The sequence below is a fragment of the Heterodontus francisci genome, chromosome 32 (genome assembly GCF_036365525.1).
Source record: "Heterodontus francisci isolate sHetFra1 chromosome 32, sHetFra1.hap1, whole genome shotgun sequence".
In the NCBI taxonomy this organism is placed as follows: domain Eukaryota; kingdom Metazoa; phylum Chordata; class Chondrichthyes; order Heterodontiformes; family Heterodontidae; genus Heterodontus; species Heterodontus francisci.
Window position 1 is genome coordinate 21,493,289 of NC_090402.1, and position 25,624 is coordinate 21,518,912.

Sequence of the window (25,624 nt, forward strand, 5' to 3'; positions counted from 1 at the left end):
AACTTATTATGCCATCAAATTTTTTCTCTAAATTAAAAAAGAACTTACATTTTTATTACATTCACGAAATAGAAACTTTTTATAAAAATAAAGCAGAGAACATGGAAAAGTCCTGGGGAAAATTGATGTACAGAGAGATTTGGGTGTTCAGGTCCATTGTTCCCTGAAGATGGCAACACAGGTCAATAGAGTGGTCAAGAAGGCATACGGCATGCTTTCCTTCATCGGACGGGGTATTGAGTACAAGAGTTGGCAGGTCATGTTACAGTTGTATAGGACTTTGGTTCGGCCACATTTGGAATACTGCGTGCAGTTCTGGTCGCCACATTACCAAAAGGATGTGGATGCTTTGGAGGGGGTGCAGAGGAGATTCACCAGGATGTTGCCTGGTATGGAGGGCGCTAGCTATGAAGAGAGGTCGAGTAGATTAGGATTATTTTCATTAGAAAGACGGAGGTTGAGGGGGGACCTGATTGAGGTGTACAAAATCATGAGAGGTATAGACAGAGTGGATAGCAAGAAGCTTTTTCCCAGAGTGGGGGATTCAATTACAAGGGGACACGAGTTCAAAGTGAAAGGGGAAAAGTTTAGGGGGCATATGCGTGGAAATTTCTTTATGCAGAGGGTGGTGGGTGCATGGGACGCATTGCCAGCGGAGGTGGTAGACGCGGGCACGATAGCGTCTTTTAAGATGTATCTAGACAGATACATGAATGGGCAGGAAGTAAAGAGATACAGACCCTTAGAAAATAGGCGACAGGTTTAGATAGAGGATTTGGATCGGCGTAGGCTTGGAGGGCCGAAGGGCCTGTTCCTGTGCTGTAATTTTCTTTGTTCTAACAGCACACTGACTGGTCAGGCGAGTGTGCTTTGCAAGGCAGAACTACAGTTGAACGAAAGGCTTTGTTAGTCTGAGGTACTTTCTGTATAAAGGCCTGCGGCACAGTGGCGCAGTGGTTAGCACCGCAGCCTCACAGCTCCAGCGACCCGGGTTCAGTTCTGGGTACTGCCTGTGCGGAGTTTGCAAGTTCTCCCTGTGACTGCATGGGTTTCCTCCGGGTGCTCCGGTTCCCACCCACATGGCAAAGACTTGTGAGTTGATAGGTAAATTGGCCATTGTAAAAAATCATCCCTAGTGTTGGTAGGTGGTCGGAGAATTGAGGGAAGGTGGGGATGTGAGAAGGAAAAATGGGATTAGCGTAGGATTAGTATAAATGGGTGGTTGATGGTCGGCGCGGACTCAGTGGGCCGAAGGGCCTGTTTTGGTGCTGTATCTCTCTGTGACTCTCTCTCTATAAACTAAACCACTGACAAATTGAGGTTAAGGCTGGTGAAGGCCTACCCATTTAGTGCCATGCCTTTGTTCAGGCTGTCACAAACCAAATGACATTCTGCATAATTAATTTGAAATCTGATTCGTTGTTTCTCAAAACCTTTGTGGAATGGATCCAAGCCGCTCTTCCCTTTACCTAAGAATACATAGTGGTAACTTTGCAAAAAAAACAGCCTCTCATTTCTTTTCCTCTCTCTGCCAGTCCTCCATTTTATGTTTGTTGCTCTCCTCCACTTGATTTGTTGTCCTGTCCTCATTCTCTACTTCTGTTTATTCATTTCTCTTTCACTTTCTCCCCTGCCTCACATTTTACTTTCCTTACCTCATTCACTCCAAAAATGTTACTTTCACTCAACTTCTTGCAGCATTGCAACTGCTATCCATGGAACAGCATGAAGAGGAGGGAGTCGGATGGCAAGGTTTTTCACATCAATTGGGGAGCCAGACTTCAATAAGAAGCAAGGCTTTCATTCATATGAGGAACCACGATATAGTGGAGAGAGAGAATTTAATACACAGTCTGGAACAGGGCTTCAATACAGTGCAGGGAACAGGGCTTTCCAAAAGGAGCACAGAGGAACAGAAAATTAACAGATCATCTCTTAAATGCTAGCTGGGTCTGTCAAGATTAATGGTTAGAGCAGTGAAGGTTGTATTCACTTGATGTATATCTAATTCAGGCTGCAGACAAATGAAGATGACATGCATGTGCCAGGTACCTCACAAGTTTAGTCCACCTGCTAAACAGTTGTGATGGGACAGCTGAAAAGTTTTAATTTATGATGCTTCAAAAAGCTGGAAAGTCATGTCCCCCTTCCTAAAAGAGGGAAAATTAGACTAATTACCTTCCTGATAAAGTCAAGTGCATACCTGGTACTAAAAGGATACAGACAAAAAAAATTCTAGCAGAAAATGTTTAATTATAAAATACAAAAATTAAAAAGAGTCAACAGGAATTTGAAAACATATTGGTCCTTTCTCTCATGAGAGAACCCATGCCTTCCATTAAGTATAGAATCCTAGGCAAAGCTTGAATCAAGACATGACATAGATACAAGGTCTCAATATTTTCCACTATGGCTGCCTATAAGCAAATAATGCACAAACAGGAAAAATGTCAAAATTCTCATATTTTGTTAATACACGACACAAGCTACAACATCTGCAACAACCCAGAACCAAATGAATTTGACACATTCTATTCGAAATCCTGTTCCTGGTTTTGCTGTTGCGAGTGACTGAAGGCTTAATCAAGGGAGCAGGCAATTCATCAATCCCAACAACTCTGCTTCCTGATGCCTGACAGCACCCACATGTTTTTTTCAAGAGTAAACCTGCCTACCTGTCAACACCACCACAGCAACAAACAGAAAACGTATGATTAATGGTAAATGTGTTAATTTATAAGTTTTGGCTATCAACAATTACCCCATTAAAAGCAAAAAGGACCATGCCACTTCACGGGTTTAAAAATACAATGCTGATTATTGGGTCAACTTTTCAACACAATGTTTTTCTATTTCTCTTTTTTAAAAATTCATCAGTGATTTTTGGGGTGCAAACATTAATGCTTCAAGTAGAACTGTTACAGCTATGCTGCAATTCTTGATCGCATGTGGTAACCTGGAATAAAACTTGATTTAAAAAAGGTCACAATGACCAAAGCACATAACAAACTGAACATAATGGCTTTAAAAGTCCAAAGATCAAGTCAAAACAGAGCTGTAGTTTTTTTTTTTTTTACACCTCCACTTTTTAGCCACTCAGCTAGTTATACACTAAACAGTTCACCCTTACACCAGCTAACAATCTACAAATATGCCTTGTAATTCAGAGCTCATACATAGAACACAGAACAAAATACAGCACAGAAGGAGGCCAATCAGCCCATCGCGTCCGTACCATCCGAATAAGCTATCCACCCAAACAAATCCCACCTTCCAGCAGCTGGTCCATAGCCCCGCAGGTTACAGCACCTTAGGTGCATGTCCAGGTACCTTTTAAAAGAATTGAGGATGTCTGCCTCCACCACCGATCCTGGCAGTGAATTCCAGACACCCACCACTCTCTGGGTGAAAAAGTTTCTCCTCATGTCCCTTCTAATCCTTCTACCAATCACTTTAAATCTGTGCGCCCTGGTAACCGACCTCCCCACCTGGTCCTTTCTGTCTACTCTATGTAGGCCCCTCATAATTTTGTACACCTCAATCAATTCACCCCTCAGCGTGCTCAATTCCAGGGAAAACAACCCCAACCTATCCAATCTTTCCTCATACCTGCAACCCTCAGGCCCTGGAAACATTCTTGTAAATCTGCTCTGCACTCTCTCCAGAGCAATTATGTCCTTCCTGTAAATGTGGCGACCAGAACTGTATGCAATACTCCATCTGCGGCCTAACCAGCACTCTATACAGCTCCAGCATCATATCCCTGCTTTTGCACTCTAAACCTCGGCCAATAAAGGAAAGCAATCCATATACCTTCTTCACTACACTCTATCCACCTGTCCTGCCACCTTCAGGGACCTGTGGACATGCACTCCAAGGTCTCTCACTTCTTCTACACCTCTCAATATCCTCCCGTTTATTGTGTATTCCCTTGCTTTATTTGCCCTCCCCAAATGCATCATCTCACACTTCTCAGGACTGAATTCCATTTTTCCGCCCACTCAACCAAACCATTGATATCATTCTGGAGTCCACAACTTTCCTCCTCAATATTAACTACATGACCAATTTTTGTGTCATCAGCAAATTTCCCAATCATGCTTCCCACATTTAAGTCCAAATCACTAATATCTACCACAAACAGCAAGGGGCCAAACACTGAGCCCTGTCGAACACCACTGGAAACCGCTTTCCATTCACAAAAACATCCGTCGACTACTACCCTTTGTTTCCTGTCACTGAGACAATTCTGGATCCAACCTGCCACATTCCCCTGTATCCCACGGGCTTTCATTTTACTGACCAGTCTTCCATGCGGGACCTTGTCAAATGCCTTACTAAAATCCATGTAAACCACATTCCCTGCACTACCCTCATCAATCCTTCTTGTTACTTCCTCAAAAAACTCAGTCAAGTTAGTAAGACATGACCTTCCCTTAACAAATCCATGCTGACTATCCCTGATTAATCCATACTTTTCTAAGTGACAGTTTATCCTGTCCCTCAGAATAGATTCTAACAATTTACCCACCACCGAGGTCAGACTGACTGGCCTATAATTACCTGGCTTATCACTTGCATCCTTTTTAAACAATGGTACAATGTTTGCAGACCTCCAATCATCTGGTACCTCGCCTGTATTTGGTGAGGATTTGAAGATGATCCTCATCATATTCCCTATTTTCTCCCTGGCTTCCTTGAACAACCTGGGATGGAAAACATCCGGTCCTGGCGATTTATCCACTGTCAGGGATGTCAGACCCTCTAGCACTTCCTCTCTCATTATGCTTATCTTATCTAATATTTCACACTCCTCCTCTTCTACTACAATGTCTGCATCAACCCTCTCCTCTGTGAAGAGAGACAAAAAACTCATTAAGAACCCTGCCCACATCTTCTGCACCCACGTCCAAGTTCCCCTGTACATCTCTGATCGGCCCTCCCCCTTCCTTAGTTATCCTCTTACTCTTAATGTACTGATAAAACATCTTTGGGTTTTCCTTGATTTTACCTGCCAATAATTTTTCATGTCCTCTCTTTGCTTTTCTGATTTCCTTTCTTACTTTACCCCTGCACTTTCTATACTCCTCTAGGCTTTCTAAAGTTTTAAGATTTTTGTGATCGTCATAAGCTTTTTTTTTTGCTTTAACTTATCCTGCAAGCTTCTAGATAACCAGCTCTATATTTGGCAGTACCACCCTTTATCGTTGTGGGGACATGCCTACACTGTGTGCCTGTAGTATCTTGCTCTTGAATACGTCCCACTGGTTTGCCACTGATTTTCCTTCAAGTAACTGTATCCAGTTTACATTCGCCAGGTCACCTCTCAGTTTTGTAAAATTTGCCTTCCCTCAATTTAGAACCTTTGCTCCCGTTTTATCTTTGTTCATTTCCATGATTATGCTAAAACTAACTGTATTATGGTCACTATCTCCAAAATGGTCACCCACTGTTGCTTCATTACCGAAGACTAAATCTAGAATTGTGCCCCCTCTCATTGGGCTGGTTACATACTGGCTAAAAATGTTCTCTTGAATGCAGTTCAAGAATTTTGTCCCCTCTGTGCCCTGCACATGTTTGCATCCCAGTCAATGTTGGGGTAGTTGAAATCCCTAACCATCACCGCCCGAAAGTTATTGCACTCGGAAATTTGCCTACATATTTGTCCCTCTATCTCCCTCTCACTATCTGGGGTCTATAGTACACTCCTAGTAATGTGGCTGCCCCCTTTTTATTTCTGAGCTGCACCCATAAGGCCTTGTTTGATGACTCATTTAGCATATCATCCCTCCTCAAAGCTGTTATTGATTCCTTGACTAATAATGCTACAGCACCACCCCCCCCCCACCCCCTTTTTTTATCTCCCTCTTTATCACATCTGAATACTCGAAATCCAGGGATGTTGAGATGCCATTCTTGCCCCTCCTTAAGCCAAGTTTCCATTATAGCAACGATATTGTGTTGCCATGTGTCTTTCTGTGATCTCAACTCCTCTGCTTTATTTACTATACTCCTTGCATTTAAATATATACCCTTTAACACTGCCAAATTCCTGTGTTGCACACATTTTAACCTTTTCTTCTTCTGTCTTTTGGAGTCACTTGCCAATTTTGCTCATTTTCTGCATCTTGTTCCCTGCTCTGAAATTGTCCTATCTAAGACTACGCTCAGGTTCCCATTCCCCTGCCAATCTAGTTTAAACCATCCCCAACAGCACTAGCAAAAGTTCCTGCAAGGATATTTGTCCCAGTCCTGTTCAGGGTGTAGACCATCTGGCTTATACAGGTTGCACCTACCCCAGAACTGGTCCCAATGCCCCAGAAATCTGAAGCCCTTCCCCCTGTACCAGCTCTCCAGCCACGCATTCATTTGGTGTATTTTCCTATTACTAAACCCACTAGCACGTGGCCTTGGGAGTAATCCGGAGATTATAACCCTCGTTGTCCTGCTTGCTAATCTCTTTCCCAACTCCCTAAACTCAGCCTGCAGGACTCTAACCCTCTTTCTTGCTATATCGTTGGTACCAATGTGGACCAAGACCTCCACTTGTGCACCCTCGCCCTCCAGAATGCTCTGTGGCCACTCGGTGATATCCATGACCCTTGCACCAGGGAGGCAACATACCATCCTGGAATCACGCCTGCGACCACTAAAAGCCTATCTGTTCCTCTAACCATAGAATCCCCTACCACTATTGCTCTCTTGCCCTTTTTCCTCCCTCCCAGCTGAGTTCTGGTCATGACCCTCACTACACTCTACAGAGGAACCCTCCTTCCCATCGGTACTCAGAACTGAATACCAGTTAGAAAGTGGGATGCCCACAGGGGACTCCTGCACTACCTGCCCTGACCTTCTTGTCCGTCTGGCAGCTATCCAGTCCCTCTCTGCCTGTGCTCGCTTAGGCACCGGGTTGACTACCTCCTGTAATGTGCTATCCACGTCGTCCTCCACCTCACGGATGCGCTAGTGACTCCAGCCACCGCTCGAGTTCCGAAACCCAGAGCTCAAGCTTCTGCAGCCGGAGACACTTTCACACTTTCTGCAGATAGGTTCGTCAAGGTCACACGGTACATCCATGACCTCCCACATACCACAAGAGGCACATTCCACTTGGCTGAACTGCCCTGCCATTACTTAGCTTCACAATGAAATTTAGCTAGTGTAATAACTTACCAGCTATTTGCAATCAGCTTTATCCCCTGTATCACTGAGGCTGAAAAGGCAGAAAAGAGAGAGACCAAAGAGCACCACCCCGCCACCCCCACCACCCCTGTGCATTCAGCACTATTCCAGCTAGTAATCACTATTAAATTACAGGTAGCTATCCTAGGGCTTTTTTTTTTTTTAAAGACCTTTTTTTTTAACTCTGTTCTTTCTAAGCTCTCTACAGGCAACAGCTGCCATCCACCGACCAATCAGCCCACAGAATTTCAGTGATGTCACTTAGTTTTTTCCCCCCCACTTATCAAAAACAGAGCAGTTCACTTGGAAACCTTTCAAAAAAAAAAAATGAAGCAATTCCTTAGAGCTTCTTTTTAGCTTCATTATTGTTCCACTAACTTATGAAAAACATTTTTATAGAACTAGATTTAGAAAATAGTTTTTTGCCTCATGGCTGAAAATTTCAAATTAGTGATACTGTGAGCAATGGATTATCAGTAAGAAATATTCTGAAAATAAGGAAGAGGAACTGTAAACAATACAATACCATCTTCTTGCCAACAGTCTCCTTAATTTTCAGGTAGACAAATATTCCCGAGCAAATGTGAGTAGATAATACAAAAAAAACTCCACTGAAGCATTTTTGTAAGTCAATAGGGTGAGCTGTTGAAAAGAAAGCAGCTGGATCTTATTTGCATTGCTTTAATATCTTCAGGTAACTTCATGGTACCTGGCAACTTTAGCCACCTAATTATCTTGCGAGATTATTTCTTGCTCAGTGGAACTGATCAAACTGTATTAAAAACAGTACTTTCACAAATAAGGTATGCTCACTCGGAGAGTCCGTGCAGACAGGATGGGCCAAATGGCCTCCTTCTGGGTTGTAACAATTCTGTGATTCTGTGTCATATAACAGTACGTAACCAGAAAGAGAAACATTTTGGTGTTGGATTTCCACATACTGGAACACTCACCCGATATGGCGTATAGGTTGGAGGTCTGGTGTTCAAAGTCAGGTCTGGTGCCGTGCATCTTACCTCGGAAACTAGCAGGAAGTGTCAGGGATATGTGCCTGGAGCAAGACAAAACCATATTTTCAATCAAAACAGGAGACAATTTCAAACTAGAGTCTTTCTGGTCATTTTTTGTTTTTAAATATACATAAAAATACTTATTTCTTGGTAACTACTCAAGGTCCAAAAACGTATTTATTGAAATTGGTCTTGAAATTAGTCATTTTATATGATCATAATGATTATTGACTAAAGAAGTTGAAACAATCTATCTTTTCAGAAAAAGCAAATAAAGAGCCACGGTGCCGGCTTTGACCACACTCGATTTTGAATCAAAAGGCTATGGGTCAAGTGCCACTCCAGAGACTTGAACACATAATGTAGGCCAACATTTTAGTATAGTACAAAGGGATTGCTATACTGTCACAGCTGCCATTTTTCAGCAAAGTCGATAAACCAAATTCATACATGCCATCACAAATGTATGTAAATAATTCTGTGACACCAACTAAAGGGAGTTCGCCCAGTGTCCTGGCCAGCATTTAGCCCTCATTCGTCACCACTAAACCAGATTATTTGGTCTTTTATTTTATTGTTGCTTATGTGACCTTGTCATATGCAAATTGGCTGCCATGTTTCCCTGTCATTACAACAATGACATCACTTCAAAAACACTTCATTGGCTGTGAAACACTATGGGGTGCACTGAGGTCATGAAAGGCACTATTTAAACACAAGCTTGTTAATTTTTGCTCAAACCACAAAAGCTAAAAAGGAACAAATCAGTAAGATCAAGTATGTACCGAATGTCAGTTTTAAGTCAAAGATTACTGTACATATCTCAAATGAAAATATTTTTGTTATTGAACATGGTGACATTAGGTCTCAACAAGTACCACATTACATATTCGTACAACAAAAACATAATCCAGGAAATTAAAGATGTTCTATGCAACGCATGATGAAGGATTCAGTATAGTCAATTCCTTACTTCGCTCAGAACACAAACATTTCACAGACTCGAGTTAAATCCAGCTGCAGAAGGTGGTCTGCAATATATTTAATTTGGTGTTTTCTTTCTATCGGAGACCCAAATTTAAAAAAAGTGGTCCAACCCAACAGGTAATGTTGAGTTGAAAGCCAGCTTCCAAATGTTCTAAAAGCACAGTACTGTATTTCTTTTTATAGGTTGAACTGCCCGATATGACATTATGTAACTTTTAAAAAGTCTTTTTCAGCCTTCAAATATGCAACAGCTAATGAACGATGAAACTCATATCTTTGTACTTCAAAAACTGAGATTCAAGAATCAATCTAAACCAAACTTAGTTCGCGAAAATTTGCGCTGAAAATATACATTTTTACTGCTGGCACTATCTTTCTACAAGAATTCTGAAAAAACACATGGGCCACCTTTATTTTTAAAGAGAATCTATACATTTTTGTTAAAACATTCACAAAAATTATACCTTAATTTATCTTAAAAATCATAGGTTTTTGCAAACCAGCAGTTAATTCTTGTGGAAAAATTCCTCCAATCTCCCCAATGAGGTGCATACTATATTTTCTCAGGTATGTCTTGGGTTCCCCTCATCCTGTTAATTCATAGACTAAGACGGAGCACATGTTGGTTGTGAATTTTAAAAAGCTGGCATCAATCTCACGAGAGCAATTGCTAGTTTTAATGAACATTTCCTTTCCATTAATAGCTTTGTGAAAGGCTTATCCCAGTTTTTAAATAGCAAATTGCTGAAACCAAAAGCATACTTTGACATGGTTGATAAATGTGGTGACTTTAAACATGTCCCCTTCTTGGAAACTACAAACCAATAGCATTTCAAAATGAAAATCCAATTGATAAACCTTTCTGAAAAGAAAGTTCTCTTTTTTTTAAATGCACAAAATGGAACTCCTTGTTTACTACCATTTAAAATGAGCCTCAGCTCAGTGGTGTCACTCTCACCTCTGAAGTCAAAAGGTTGTGGGTTCAAACCCTGCTCCAGAGACTCAACCACATAATCCTGTTCGAGACTTCCATGCAGCACTGTTGGAGGTGCCATCTTTTGAATGAGATGTTAAACCAAGACCCAGTTTGCTGTTTTAGTTTGATGTAAAAGATTCCATGGCACTTCTCAACAAGCAGAGGAGTTCCCCTGGTGTCCTGGCCAATATTTATCCCTCAATCAATGGCAATAAAACAGATTATCTGGTTATTTATTTCATTACAGTTTTTAGGACCTGCAGTGCAAAATTTGGTTCTCATGTTTCCATGCAGCACTGACCACACGTTAAAAATACTAATTAGCTGTAAAACATTTGGGGACATCCTGAGGTTGTGAAAAGTGCTATATAAAAGAAAATTCATTCTTGCTCGTGTCAAAGATTCTTTGGAATACATAATATTATTCAACACTTGAGAGGGCAGATTTGTAGAGGTGTCACAAAATGTATTTAAACTTTTTTTTTGAAAAAAGAACTATTTCATTTATGTAGAAATTACCTGAAAAGCACTGATCCACGAATAAATTAGTGTTGCTATGTTAACAGAAAAATCACATCTACACCTCCTGTGTGGTAATTCTTCACCTCAAGTTGGTCCGTTACCAGTTACAGATCCATAACGATCAATACTTCACTCTAACATTGTATAGTTTAAAGCGCTCTCCCAAGAAACAATTCACATTTGGAAAAAAAAAACAAAATCTATAACTATCGTGCTCAGCGTTTTTCCACATTTTAAGTAAACTTGGTACCAAGATCTCTCACATGCTCCTGAAATAACTGCGTCTGCATGAGAATATTGCACCCTATTATACTAGGTACATCACTACATGTGTCACCAAAATGTTCCAGTAGATTAGACCACTGTACACAACATTGCCCTCATTATACATGGCTAAATGGTTAGAACCAAATATGCTGTTTTCATGACTGATGATGTCTCAAAGCAGTTCACTGACAATGAACTACTTTAAAGTAGTGTGACAAATAGAACAAAAGCGGGATAGCCATTGTGTGTGCAGAACAATACTACAAACACCAATAAACAAACGATCACCTCATCTGTTTTTGGTGATATTGGTTGAGGCAGCAACAATGGCGAGAAGGCCAACCACAATGCCAATATTTCAAACAGCACAAGATCTTTAATGTTCATTGGAACTACCAGAGTAGGTACACGAGGAGTCAGTTTAAATGTTTCATCCAAAGACAACGCCACCAACAATGTCTCACTCCTTCAGTACAGCAGTGGAGTGTCAGTTTAGATTATGAAGTCAAACTGCCACTTTTAGGCTCAAACCCAAGCCTCCTGGTCCAGACTCAAGAACATCAATGAAGCCAACCAGTGCTACAAAGGCTGACTTCTAAAAATGTTTGGTTGGTTAATTACTAGTAAGCACAAGTCCATCATTTTGTAGTGATCAATATTGGCAGAATATAATAAACCTGGAGATAGGATTAGAATTTGTTTCTAGTTTCTTAAAATTGCTTTGAGTACAATAATTAATAGCACACTAGCCTCCAAATGAAATCTCATGTATTATTTTTCACATGAAAGAGAACTTTATTTGCTTCTAAAACTTTATTAATGCGACGTTGTTTGTATCCTAAGGTCAGTACTACAAACTGAAATACGGTAAAGAAAGAAACTGTTACTTTGCATTGTGGGCGGCACAGTGGCGCAGTGGTTAGCACCGCAGCCTCACAGCTCCAGGGACCCGGGTTCGATTCCGGGTACTGCCTGTGTGGAGTTTGCAAGTTCTCCCTGTGTCTGCGTGGGTTTTCTCCGGGTGCTCCGGTTTCCTCCCACAAGCCAAAAGACTTGCTGGTTGATAGGTAAATTGGCCATTATAAATTGTCACTAGTATAGGTAGGTGGTAGGGAAATATAGGGACAGGTGGGGATGTTTGGTAGGAATATGGGATTAGTGTAGGATTAGTATAAATGGGTGGTTGATGGTCGGCACAGACTCGGTGGGCCGAAGGGCCTGTTTCAGTGCTGTATCTCTAATCTAATCTAATTGAATTATATATTCAATAGGAAGTAATTTAAATCTACAGAAAAACTGTAACTTCGACACTAAAATTTGTGGATTAGTGTAGTAAATTATATTATGCAAGAACATCAAACTGGCAGTAATTTGCAGCACTTTCAAATCAGTGACAAATATATTAACAGACCAGTAGCTGGGAATTACAAGGCAGCAACACAAATCTCGAAGGAGTTACAAGTCCTGACACAAAAACAAAGTTTAACAGTCAATTCTTTCATTAACCATTATCCAAATTCAGTCAGAGGCCTATCAATGAAGTGTGTAGGAAATGTAGACAGCAAAATTACCTCAGAAAGAGTAAGTTTTTCTGGCTCAAGTTCTGACCAGTTTCCACAACATTTCACAGGTAATCAGCTCAGTCTTTGGCCTCTACTAATATCGTTCTAAATATGGCCATTGATGGTTACTAATAAAGGGAAGTCACCGTCCATTTTCACTTTCCTCGCTGCAAGAAAGCAGTGGCGTTCTGCTCAGCTTGTCTGGTTTCTCCGTCTACCCCCAATTCTGGGAGTTCGAATGTCTATGATGAACTAAGCTACAGTATTTCAATGGTGTACTACATTCGGTTACTTATCTGCAAATATTCTGGTCCATAAAATACCTACTTTTAAATGCATGTGCTTCTTTGCTAAATACTCAAATAAAAATCAACTCTTGCTCAACTGGAAAGAGTTAAATCACAATCCATAACCTACAGATCAGGTCTGGAAACAATTGCCAAAAGAGGCCAGGTTTACATCTTCACCTGCAGTTGCACTGCATTATTGGCATCAGACTGGTAGTGGTAGACTGCATAATGGCACATCCAGCTTCCTCCTATGGCTACTTTCTAGAATTACGAAAACCCATGTGCCGAATTTGCTTGGTCATAACGTGAAGCCTAAAAATTAACGTTATAATTTATTCAAAAGGTCCAATGGACCAGCTGAGTATTTAACTCTCAGCTTCACACCAAACTACTCCAGTTGTACACCAGTTAGCGTGAAACCTGACCAGTATGTGATGACCTCCTAGACGTAATCTCAACACAGCTTGGTTTTACTGGACAGAGTGTGCTGGAAATATTCAGCAGGTCTGTCAGCATCATTGGAGAGAGAAACAGAGTTAACGTTTCAGGTCAGTGACCTTTCATCAGAACTAGTCACAGACCTGAAACGTTAACATCTGTGGAGAGAGGAACAGAGTTGCCAGACCTGCTGAGTATTTCCAGCACTTCGCTTTTATTTCAGATTTCCAGCATCTGCAGTATTTGGCTTTTATTTTGGTTTTACTGGATTTGGAAATTAGATCTGGACCTGAACTCCGGAATTATAGTGCTACTTTGCACTGCTGTATCTCCAGAACCAGATGCAAAATTGCTATTATAACTGCAGCCTTACATTTAATACACACACACACACACACACACACACACACACACACTTGAAGTAATCTGTAACATAGGCATGCAACACTAATTCAACTACTACAGCCTTTATGTGCCAAGTGAGGATTTTAAAGCAGGATGTAAAAAAAAATTAAAAATTGCCTGCCGCAACAAAAATGAACATTACCATTAAAAATTCCCAGAGTTCTTCGAATACACATCTTCTAAATACCTGCACTTGTGCAACATATGGCAAATCAATTACCAGTCTAAATTCTAAAACAAAAACATGGCAAGTATTGCATAGAAATAATCAACAGCAACGGTTTGCCTCAGATTAGAGCAGCCACTAGAGTTTTGAATACAATTAATCATCATTCCCAGGTTATAGGAAGCCATATTGACACTTATTCATAATTTGAATATTTAATTACAGTGAACTTCCTCATCAAATTATCACAAACTGGGAGAAAAGCCTGAAAGATTTGAATAATTATAGGGTTTAACCCCTCAACTGCTATGCCTGCGAGGGTTTAATTAGCATATTACATAATGGGCTGAAGGGAAAATAGCAAAGTGGTTAGCTCTCTAACTACGAACAATGTGCAGATAGAGCAGTAAGATGCTTCTGATTAGAGCAGCTTAAAAGTAGAATACTGCATGTTCAGTCAACTCAAGAAACCAATTAGGAGGGAAACTTCAGACCATCTTCACACAATCTACTAATAAATCTGAAACTCACTAAGCCGATAAATCATTATCCCTATTTTTGGATTTTATATGTATTGGATATTGAGTCACAAGCAATTTTACAAAATATTTTCACAGCTCTAATTTCTTTTTAAAATGATAGCTATGATTGCGTCTCAGGACCATCTGTCTGCACGCTCCACATACAAATTAATGTTAGTGTTACATTAAGATAGGACATACATTCATGGATCATGAGGTTATGAATCGGACACTGACATAATTCCTCTTAATGGTAGGCTCAGTATTTCAAATTAATCCTTCGCACTGCACTTTGGCCTGCAAGTTTAAAGACTGTTAAACTGAACTGGAAGCAACCCTATCACACAGACTGATTGCAGGACCAGTCTGAATATAAAATCAGTGGTCTGGACAAACATAAAGCACTTCCTGGATAAACTATACTCATAACCCACTACCTACAACTCTTGAAAAATTAAGATGAAAAATTAAAGATAAAAAATAGACATGAAAATTTCTACCATGAAATTTGCTACCGAATTAACTTAAAAGGTTCAAATAATTGAACTAAATCAATAAAAAATCACATGCCCTATATGCCAGAACAAAAATAAGTCTATAGAAAAAGATCATTACAGTACAATAATTACAATGTAACAACTTGTTTTAACCAAGTCAATTTTCAATTTTATATACCAATATTAGGGATAGAAAAGCTAACTGGACATTAGATCTATCACGCCATTAACTTTTTAAGTCAGTTGCTACTTAATAGTTAAAGTTTAAATATCAGGCACTAAGGTTATTCTACTGGAAAAAAGGCCATTTTAGACAGGTGCAACTGAAACTAAAATGTTCATATTTTTGCTGCTAATGCCGATTTCATGGTCTACCATGTGTTAGCAATGAAGCTTTGCTCTTTGTGACTGTAAGTGGTTCAAAATTATGATTAGCCATTAATGTTTGAAGAGGTCAACAGCCTCTAGGACTGTGAACTCAACCATATCACAAAACAAAATAGCAGTTTGTATTTTTTTTTAAATAGCCTGTTAGCTGCCAAACTTAGTTAAACTCAAGTATACGTCATGCCAGAAATGAAATCCCACTGGATTGTAACAGTCACTGATAACTGCTGCTTTACATTTGTTGCCACCAACACAAGATGTATTTATGTAGGTCTCAGAGCACTGAATTCCCTTTGCACCATTCAAGATATGCACACACTTACCAACATTTAACAGCTTCAAAAACCAGAAACGTGACCACTCAGAAATCCCATTTCCTTCCAACAAAACTGAACATTGCAGAAACTGTGCAAAAGGCAATCAAAATATTTCAAGTGCACAGAGACATGGAAATTCTAGTGTAAATTAAAAGCTTTTAACTAGTTCTTCCAGAATATTTTATTGCATATCTTTCCTACAGTTAAGGATTTGAACATTTACATTTTGTTTTATACATGACAATGAAATGACAAATGCATGTGGAGAGAAAAAATTAAATTTGCTTACAAACTATTAAACACTCAACATAGCGATCTCACTAGACTGTAAAGAAGGCACACTTTCTTAGCAATAACAGATCAGATTGCTCTAAAGCTCTTTTTCTCAAAAAGTTGGAAGCTTTAATTTATTGAGGTGAACAAAATTGTTCTGAGCACAGTCATTTGTAACAGCAACTTGGAATCAGAGAAGGGAGAATATGTTTGGGTTGCATGGTGTAATGGCGAGCACTCAGGATGCTGAATCCAGCAATGAGTTCAAATCCCAGTGGATCCTGTTTGCTGTCAATCCATATCATGCTTTTCAAAAGGAAACTGGATAGGCACTTGAAGGAAATAAACTTATAGGGACACGGGTAGAGAGCCAGGGAATGGGACTGATTGGATTGCTCCACATGGAGTCGAAGGGCCGAAAGGTGTCCTTCTGTGTAGTTACGATTCTTTGACTCTAGGGCACTCTCCAAATCTCTAGATTTCTATTTCTAATGCCCTAATCTTGCAATCAAACAAGTCATTCATTTCATGACTGCCCATTGCTGCAACTTTGTGATGGACCATTTTTAATGCATATTTATTCCTGTTACTTTGGTCTGTCCACTCTTATGATCCCTAATCTGAGGTACCATCCAGGGTCATGTGATGAGATTAAGCAGAGCTAGATCTTGTGCAGTGTTGATCATCAGTGAGAATTTGCATCAAGTAACCTAACCTAACCATCATGGCTAGAGATGTGAAACACAATTTAGGACATGGCAAAGAACAGAAAAAAATCAACCAGGATTTTAGCTCCTGATTACGATCCAATGATCTGGTGGAAATGCGTTTTAGTATTTCCGACTTAACCGCTATATATTAAAGGATTCCACTTCTGCAGCAAATAATCCTTACCATGCTACATTATAAGAAAACTGCACTGTCATTTAGTAAAATATATGTAGGAAAACTGCTGCCAAAAGATGCATACTCTAAAGCCATCATCTCATTTTAAGGTTATTCTAAACTTGCTCTTCAAAGGAAATTCACTTAAAATAAATAATATGCAAAGAAATAGTAACTTTTCAATTCTCAGCATTGTAGTTAGTGTTGATACACAGAAGCAAACTTCCAAAGTGGATCGCTTCTACATTAGGATAACAGACTAATTTCATGAGTTTGTCTGAAAGAGCCAGGAGAATTACAAACTCCTCTGAATGGCCATTTTTGATCAAATGCATGTTAAACACTACTTGTGTATATGGCATCTGTCTATATTTGTATTTCTGTAGAAATCTGATAGTAAACTCAATCAGTACTTTCAGCTGCACCTATTGGATGGACAAGAGCTGCTGTCAAAATTGTACCTGCTCTTCAATGCATAATGTTGCTGCTTAATAAAGGCTATGTCAATCTTTGGCTTCACCAACTCAAGTATTGCTCAAGAAGAATTTAAATCAAAACTTAAGACATAACACATATAATATGCATCTGCTGATATTAAAAAAAATCAACTCATCAAATCATACAGCACAAAGAGGCCAGTCAGCCCATTGTGCCCGAGCTGGCTCTCTGAAGGAGCTCTCCAATTACTCCCATTCCCTGTTCTTTCCCTGTAGCCCTGCAAATGCTAAAAATCTGAAATAAAAGCTGAACTGCAAGAAATACACAGAAGAACCATCAGCCATATTGATGTTCTAAGTTTAGACTCTCCCAAACAAATCTGCAGAAAGTTTACACCTGAAGCATTAGCTCACCTTTCTCTTCATAAATGCCAATGAACCTGTGTATTTCATAGAGACAGATACAGCACTGAAACAGGCCCTTCGGCCCACCGAGTCTGTGCCAACCATCAACCATACATTTATAATAATCCTACATTAATCCCATATTCCCTACCACATCCCCACAATTCTCCACCACCTACCTACACTAGGGGCAATTTACAATGGCCAATTTACCTATCAACCTGCAAGTCTTTGGCTCTGGGTGGAAACCCACGCAGACACAGGGAGAACTTGCAAACTCCACACAGGCAGTACCCAGAACCGAACCCGGGTCGCTGGAGCTGTGAGGCTGCGGTGCTAACCACTGCGTCTTTTTTTGTTTCACTTTCCATTTATAACTTTGCCATTTTTTTTTTCTTTATATAGGTTAATTTTAGATTTTTACAACAACTTGCAAGTAAGTTTTTTTTTCTTGTTTATCCACAAAATATTACCATAAGTGTTTCTTAAGAAGAATCTATACTGTTACAAGATCTCTGGAGCCGTAATTAGAGAGAACTAATTGAAGCCATGTTTTGACACTCTTACCAAATTCACGGATGCAATGTGACACATTCTCAACACTGTTACTCCATAACCATGGAGACAGTGAAAGCATTAAACTAATAAACCTCATTTGCATTCCCATCATGCAATTATGACTGAGCTAAATACTATCTCAAGCACTGCCATTTCACACAAAGTTTCTAATCTAAAGAAGATATGAACAATGAAATTTATCTGACTCAGGAAATTCAGATAACTGGTATAAATCTAGGTTTCGCAAATGAACAAAAAATACCGTGCACTGATTTCCATAATCTTTTCACATTTAAAATCATACTTGCATTTAAATAAAAAGGAGACAAGAACCAGTGACACTAGAAAATTAAATACTATAGTGTTAATGCATTCTGAAAAAAACAAAGCAGGCTAGATCTGTCAATTGGATATTCAGGTTAAACTTAACTATGTTAATATTCGATGAGCTGCATACATGATTTCATCAGTACCTTGCCAGTACTGAGAACAAGGTAACTTATCCTGCACTAGCGGGACCCTATTTCAATCTACAAATTTGTATAAAAACGAGATCTGGTTGCATCAATAGCAGATCACTTCAATTTTGAAAGTTCTAGGCTTCAACTTGAAGAATAAAACAGATTTAGCAGCCAGTGAATCCAACTTCCAGAAATCAAAAGCAAAGTCCAGGAATTACTGGATTAAAAAAGGTAAATAAATACTTAATTTTTTAAGAAAACAAAAGTACTGAATTATAAATTTAACATTTTTTAAAAAAAAAAGAATGAGCTAGAGAAGAATGGAAGGGTCAAACAAAAAGGTTTCCGTTTTAAAATGGTTCTGAAGCAGTTTAATTTAGCTATAGCATTGGAATAATAGCAAATCTTCAAGAAATTTCATTCTTTGCAGGCATATAGCTTAATGCGTAGTGGGTGTCAGCTTTGGCTCAGTGATAGCATTACCACTTGAGTTAAAAGTTTGTGGGTTCAAGACTGGAATACAATCTAGCTGGCCTTTTTCTACAGTGCACTGTCAGATGCCATCTTTCGGATCAGATGTTAGACTGAGGCTTCAGCTGCCCTCTTAGGTGGATGTAAAACACAGTGACTGTGACTATATTTCAAAGCAATTCATGGTCTGCAAGGCGCTTTAGGACTTCCTAAGGTTGTGAAAGACGCTATGCAAATGTCAGTCTTCCTCTTTATCTAGCCGATGTGGCCATTATTCATGTGTAAACCTATACGGCAAGTGTCTGCGGGTCAGCTGTTTTCTTCATAATGTTCACAAATGGACACTTCCAGCAGGGGTTTCTGGATAGAAATCAGAAGCAGGAATTCTGGTCAATTTCATCTTCTCCGAAACTCTGAAGCCAATTATAGAGCCCCTACCACCACCCCAGTTGATATCAGCTAACTCAATACAGATCAGGGATCAAACCTGGGAACTTCCATATCTGTACTGTTCAGGTCCTCAATGGAAAACTTTAGAGAGCTAAAAGGTGATGGACAGGTGCAAAAAGCAATCAAAAAGGCCAAGGAGGCTGGAATACAAAGGGAAGAAAGTTATGCTTCAGTTGTACAGAGCCCTGGCTAGACTCCATCTGGAGTACTGCATTCAGTTATAGTCAGAGTTATACAGCACAGAAACAGGCCCTTTGGCCCATCGTGTCTGTGCTGGCCATCAAGCACCCAACTATTCTAATCCCATATTCCTGCACTTAGCCCGCAGCCTTGTATGCTATGGCATTTCAAGTGCTCATCTAAATATTTATTAAATGTTAAGGGTTCCTGCCTCCACCACCTCTTCAGACAGTGTATTCCAGATTCCAACCACCCACTGAGTGAAACATTTTTTCCTCAAACCTCCTACCCCTTACCCTAAATCTATGACCCCTGGTGTTTGACCCCTCTGCTAAGGGAAAAAGTTTCTTCCTATCTTACCTATCAATGCCCCTCATAATCTTGTACACCTCAATCTTGTCCCCCCTCATCCTTCTCTGTTCCAAGGAAAACAACCCTAGCCTTTTCAGTCTCTCTTCATAGCTGAAATGCTCCAGCCCAGGCAACATCCTGGTCAATCTCCTCTGCACCCTCTCCAGTGCAATCACATCCTTCCTATAGTGTGGTGACCAGAACTGTACAGAGTACTCTAGCTGTGGCCAAGTTAGCATTTTTACAGCTCCTTCATAACCTCCCTGCTCTTATATTCTATGCCTCGGCTACGAAAGGCAAATATCCCACATGCCTTCCTAACCAACTTATCGACCTGTGCTGCAGCCTTCAGTGATCTATGGACAAGTACACCAAGGTCCCTCTGTACTTCCTAGGGTCCTACCATCCATTGTATATTCCATTGCCTTGTTAGTCCTCCCAAAATGCATTACCTTACACTTTTCAGGATTAAATTCCATTTGTCACTGCTCCGCCCATCTTACCAGCCCATCTATATCTCCCTGTAATCTAAGGATTTCCTCCTCACTATTTACAACACCACCAATTCTCGTGTCATCTGCGAACTTAGTGATCATACGTCCTATACTCACGTCTAAATCATTAATGTACACTACAAACAGCAAGGGTCCCAGCACCGATCCCTGTGGTACATCACTGGTCACAGGCTTCCAATCGCAAAAACAGCCCTCGACCATTACCCTCTGCCTCCTGCCACTAAGCCAATTTTGGATCCAATTTGCCAAATTGCTCTGGATCCCATGGGCTCTTACCGTCTTAACCAATCTCACATGCGGGACCTTATCAAAAACCTTACTGAAATCCATGTATACTACATCTATTGCTTTACCCTCATCTACACATCTAGTCACCTCCTCGAAAAGTTCAATCATGTTAGTTAAACACTATTTCCCCCTGACAAAGCCATGCTGACAATCCTTGATTAATCCCTGCCTCTACAAGTGGAGATTAATCCTGCCCCTCAGAATTTTTTCCAATATCTTCCCAACCACTGATGTTAGACTCACCAGCCTGTAATTACCTAGTTTATCCCTGCTTCCTTTCTTGAATAATGGTACCACATTCGCTGTCCTCCAGTCCTCTGGTACCTCTCCTGTGGCCAGAGAGGATTTGAAAATTTGTGTCAAAGCCCCTGCTATCTCCTCCCTTGCCTCACATAACAGCCTGGGATACATCTCATCTGGGCCTGGGGATTTATCCACTTTTAAGCCCACTAAAACCACTAATACTTCCTCCCTTTCAAAGCTAATATGTCCAAATACATCACCATCCCCCTCCCTGATCTCTACACCTACATCGTCCTTCTCCATAGCGAACACCGATGAAAAGTAATCATTTAGAACCTCACCTATGTCCTGCAGCTGCACACAAAGGTTGCCACGTTGGTCCCTAATGGGCCCTACTCTTTCCCTGGTTATCTTCTTACCCGTAATATACTTAAAAAAGCACCTTAGGATTTTCGTTTATCTTGCCAGCCAGTGTTTTTTCATGTCCCCTCTTCGTTCTCCTAATTACTTTTTTTAAGTGCCACCCTACACTTTCTATACTCCTCTAGTGCCTCCGCTGTTTTCAGCGGTTGGGATCTGCTGTAAGACTCCTTTTTTCCCCCCAATCCAAACCTCTATATCCCTCGACATCCAGGGTTCCCTGGGCCTGTTAGTCCTACCCTTCACCTTAACGGGTACATGTTGGCTCTGAACTCTCACTATTTCCTCTTTGAATGACTCCCACTCATGTGATGTAGACTTTCCTACAAGTAGCTGCTCCCAGTCCAGTTTGGCCAGATTCTGTTTTATCATACTGAAATCGGCCTTCCTCCAATTCAGTACCTTTATTTCTGGTCCATCTTTGTCCTTTTCCATAACTATTTTAAATCTTACAGAGTAGTGGTCACTATCCCCGAAATACTTCCCCACTGACACTTCTACCACTTAACCGGCTTCGTTCCCTAGGATTAGGTCCAGTACTGCCCCTTCTCTTGTAGGACTTTCTACATACTGGCTGAAAGAGCTCACCTGTATGCATTTTAAGAATTCCGCCCCCTTTAAGCCTTTTGCACTAAGACTACCCCAGTTAATATTGGGGAAGTTGAAATCCCCTACTATTATTACACTATTATTTTTACACGTCTCTGAGATTTGCCTACATATCTGCTCCTCTATCTCTTCCTGACTTTTTGGAGGCTTGTAGTACACACCCTGCCAATAGATTACCCCCTTTTTGTTTTTAAGTTCTACCCAAATGGCCTAATTTGAGGAACCTTCTGGTGTACTTGTCCATAGATCACTGAAGGCAGCAGCACAGGTAGATAAGTTGGTTAGGAAGACATGTGGGATACTTGCCTTTATTAGCCGAGGCATAGAATATAACAGCAGGGAGATTACGATGGAGCTATATAAAACGCTAGTTTGGCCACAGCCGGAGTACAGTGTACAGTTCTGGGCACCACACCATAGGAAGGATGTGATTGCACTGGAGAGGGTGCAGAGGAGATTGACCAGGATGTTGCCTGGGCTGGAGCATTTCAGCTATGAAGAGAGACTGAAAAGGCTAGGGTTGTTTTCCTTAGAACAGAGAAGGATGAGGGGGGACATGATTGAGGTATACAAAATTATGAGGGGCATTGATAGGTTAGATAGGAAGAGACTGTTTCCCTTAGCAGAGGGGTCAATAATCAGGGGGCATAGATTTAAGGCATGGGGCAGGAGGTTTAGAGGGCATTTGAGGAAAAAAATTTCACCCAGCAGGTGGTTGGAATCTGGAATACACTGCCTGAAGTGGTGGCAGAGGCAGGAACCCTCACAACATTTAAGAAATATTTAGATGAGCACTTGAAACGCCATAGCATACAAGGCTAGAGGCCAAGTGCTGGAAAATGGGACTAGAATAGTTGGGTGCTTGATGGCCAGCACAGACACAATGGGCCGAAGGGGCCTATTTCTGTGCTGTATGACTCTATGATATCATCGTCCTTACTGCAGTAATTGACTCCTTGATCAACAGTGCAATGCCACCTCCTCTTATCCCCTCCCCTGACGCGCCTGAAGATTCGATACCCTGGAATATTGAGCTGCTAGTCCTGTCCCTCCCTCAACCATGTCTCTGTGATAGCAATATCATAATCCCATGTGCTAATCAACGCTCTCAATTAGACTCCTTGCATTGAAATAGATGCAATCCAACCTTGCATTTTTCACTTGTGCCTTACCAGGTCTATATTTGCACTGCCTTCCAGACAGACTCACTTTCTGTTCTATATTACCCCTTACTGTATCTCCACTCAGTATCCTGTCCCCCTGCCAAATTAGTTTAAACCCCCCACAACAGCACTAGCAAAGTAGTGCAGTGGTTAGCACCGCAGCCTCACAGCTCCAGCGACCAGGGTTCAATTCTGGGTACTGCCTGTACCGGAGTTTGCAAGTTCTCCCTGTGACTGTGTGGGTTTTCACCGGGTGCTCCGGTTTCCTCCCACAGCCAAAGACTTGCAGATTGATAGATAAATTGGCCATTATAAATTGCCCCTAGTATAGGTAGGTGGTAGGGGAATTGTGGGGAAGTGGTAGGAATAAGGGATTAATGTAGGATTAGTATAAATGGGTGGTTGATGGTCGGCACAGACTCAGTGGGCCGAAGGGCCTGTTTCAGTGCTGTATCTCTAAAAAAAAAACCCTCCCAGCAAGGATGCTTGTCCCATTCCGGTTCAGGTGCAACCCGTCCAACTTGCACAGGTTCCACCTTTGCCAGAAACATACCCAGTGATCCAGGAAACTAAAGCCCTCCCTCCAGCGCCATCTCCTCAGCCTCGCATTCATTCTTTTCCACATCCTCCTATTTCTAAACTCACTAGCACATGGCACTGGGAGTAATCCAGAGGTTACAACCTTCGAGGTCCTGCTTTTTAACCTGCTACCCAGCACCCGAAATTCTTGTTGCAGGACCTAATCCCTTTTTCTACCTATGTCATTGGTACCAATATGTACCACAACCTCTGGCTGCTCACCCTCCCCCTTCAGAATGCTCTTCCACTCCTTTTTCTCCCTTGCTGTGCAGCAGAGCCATCCTTGGTGCCATGGACCTGGCTGTTGCTGCTTTCCCCTGAGAGGCCATCCCCGCACCCCCCCAACAGTAGCCAAAGCAGTATATCTGTTTGAGAGGGGGATGGCCACAGGGGACTCCTGCACTACCTGCCTGTGCCTACTACTCCGCCTGGTGGTCACCCATCCCTTTTCTGCCCTGTGCTGCCATTACCTGCGGTGTGACCACCTCTCTAAATGTGCTATCCACGACATCCTCAGCATCACGGATGCTCCACAGTGAAACCACCCGCAGCTCTAGCTCCGTAATACGGGTAGTCAGTAGCTGCAGATGGATACACTTCCTGCACACATGGTTGTCAGGGACATTGGAAGTATCCCTGATTTCCCACATAGCGCAGGAGGAGCATACCACAGGTGCGAGCTCTCCTGCCATGACTTCCCTTTAAATTAATTAGTTACTCCCTTTAAAAAATACTCAATACACTAGGGGCCTTGTTCTACTCCAAACACTACCCAGTGCAATCTAAAGTCCTTAATAAATTACACTAATTCTGGGAACCTCACTTCAACAAGAATATATATTGGAGGTGGTGTAGCAGATTCACCAGAATGATAAAAAGTTAACTTTTGATGGCAGTTTGCATAAACTTGGCTTGTACTCTCGAGTATAGAAAGCTGAGGGATTATCTAATTGAGGCATTCAATATGTTAGAAGAATTCAATAGGGTAGAAAGAAGGAGTAACTGTTTTCTCTGGCAGGGAATCTGAACAAGGCAGTTTAATCTTAAAATTAGAGCCAGACCCTACAGGAGTGAAATCAATAACACTTCTTCAAAGGATAACAGAAATCTGGAACTATTTCCTCCAAAAGGCTGCGGATGGTGTATCAATTGAAAATTTCAAGACGGAGATTGATAGGATTTGTTAGGATGGTTATCAAAGGATATGGATCAAAGGCAGGTAACTGCAGTAGGGGTACAGATCAGCCTTGATTTAACTGAATGGTGGAACAGGTTTAAGGGGCTCAATGGCCTACCCCTGTTCCTATGTGCAATTAAGTATCCAAACCAAATCCCAGATCTCAAGGAAAAAGCACAACATTCCAGGAAATATAAAAATACAGTATTATTTGCACAAGACCAAACTCAAACAGAACCATGTGTATAGCTATAAAAGTTCAACACATAAGTGCCTGACCACTGCCAGGAACATTAAAATGATCTTCAGCAGAAACACCACACATCAAACTGAAATCATTCAACTCTCAATATGAATACAAAAAAAACTACCTTTAATCAATGCTATTACAATTTTCATCAAACAGCTCCTTGTAGGTTATTCAACATAATTTACCTTCTAACTCGATTTTGTAGCATTCAACCAACAGCCCATAGATGATTTTGCTTGTTAAACCTCTACTGCAACTGCAATGTATAAATAAGCCAGGGTCAATGGCTCCGGTGAGCACATACCTCACTAAAACAGGTGATGTCCACCAGTATTTGCCACGTAAAGAACAGTGAAGAGGCTTCATTTATTGTCCATCCCTA

General features: G+C 40.9%; 1 protein-coding gene across 5 annotated transcripts in view; it reads right to left on the reverse strand.

Annotated features, from left to right (window-relative positions):
* LOC137347694 (multivesicular body subunit 12B-like) overlaps positions 1–25,624 on the reverse strand; it is a 211,120-nt gene that overhangs the window by 103,037 nt on the left and 82,459 nt on the right. For all 5 annotated transcript variants that reach the window (XM_068012453.1, XM_068012454.1, XM_068012455.1 and 2 more), the window contains one exon: positions 8,136–8,233. In XM_068012453.1, coding sequence (XP_067868554.1) covers positions 8,136–8,233 — 98 coding nt within the window. The remainder of the gene's footprint in view (positions 1–8,135; positions 8,234–25,624) is intronic.